We start from the raw sequence: 656 nt of genomic DNA, 5'->3' as shown, positions 1-656 counted from the left end.
TAGTTCCAGAAGGCGGGAAATGGTGGGGCTTCGCTAGGTCCGATTAAACATGGACAGCCAAATATCGCTAATGACAAATCCGATGTCTTGATGTACAGTATTGTGTTTGTGAATTTTGGTGGCTTCTCTAGTCCTTCTGGAGTGCCAAGATGGTACAGTGGCTATTACAGTAGTTCGGATTTGTCCCAATGTACACGGTGTTGTTGACTGGGAATGCATGACTATAGAAGATTTTTCTTGTTCCCCTCTCCTGGCACGGCCTTGGTGTTCCTTGAGCCTAGTGCGGAGATCTCGTCCTGTTTCACCAATGTAAACCTTCCCACATTCGCACGGGATCCGATAAACTCCTGGTTGGCTTTGTGCTGGTGGTTTGTCCTTGTGTGTTTGTAGAGTTCGAGATAGTTTGTAGGGTGCGCTATGAAACACTTTGACATATAGCTTCAACATATATATTATTTCTTCGCCATGCAAACATTTAAGCAATATTTTATTAGTTTTTTAATTTAGCAGTTTTTAAATATTTTTAATTTTTATTATTTATATTTTATTTCAGTTATATATTTTTTTTTTGCATGGTGAAGTAATAATATATATTAAATTCTTGCCGTACACCATGTAGACAGTTCTGAAAAGAACTGATCAACAAAGAACTGAAC

The 656-nt window shown here is 38.3% G+C and overlaps 1 protein-coding gene across 1 annotated transcript; it reads right to left on the bottom strand.

The window, feature by feature from the left end:
- Nucleotides 1-33: 33 nt before the first annotated feature.
- LOC117108193 lies at nt 34-447 on the bottom strand. Its single transcript, XM_033250155.1, has one exon. The coding sequence runs from the start codon at nt 445-447 to the stop codon at nt 34-36; it is 414 nt and encodes a 137-aa protein (XP_033106046.1).
- Nucleotides 448-656: the final 209 nt, after the last annotated feature.

This window comes from Anneissia japonica, unplaced genomic scaffold (genome assembly GCF_011630105.1).
Source record: "Anneissia japonica isolate Jap-2015-1 unplaced genomic scaffold, ASM1163010v1 scaffold116553_len2006_cov142, whole genome shotgun sequence".
NCBI lineage: Eukaryota > Metazoa > Echinodermata > Crinoidea > Comatulida > Comatulidae > Anneissia > Anneissia japonica.
Note: the sequence above shows the minus strand (reverse complement) of the source record. Positions and strands in the feature narration are given on the sequence as shown.

Coding starts and splice junctions, on each gene's coding strand:
- LOC117108193 (XM_033250155.1), bottom strand. CDS start 447: ATGTTGAAGCTATATGTCAAAGTGTTTCATAGCGCACCCTACAAACTA.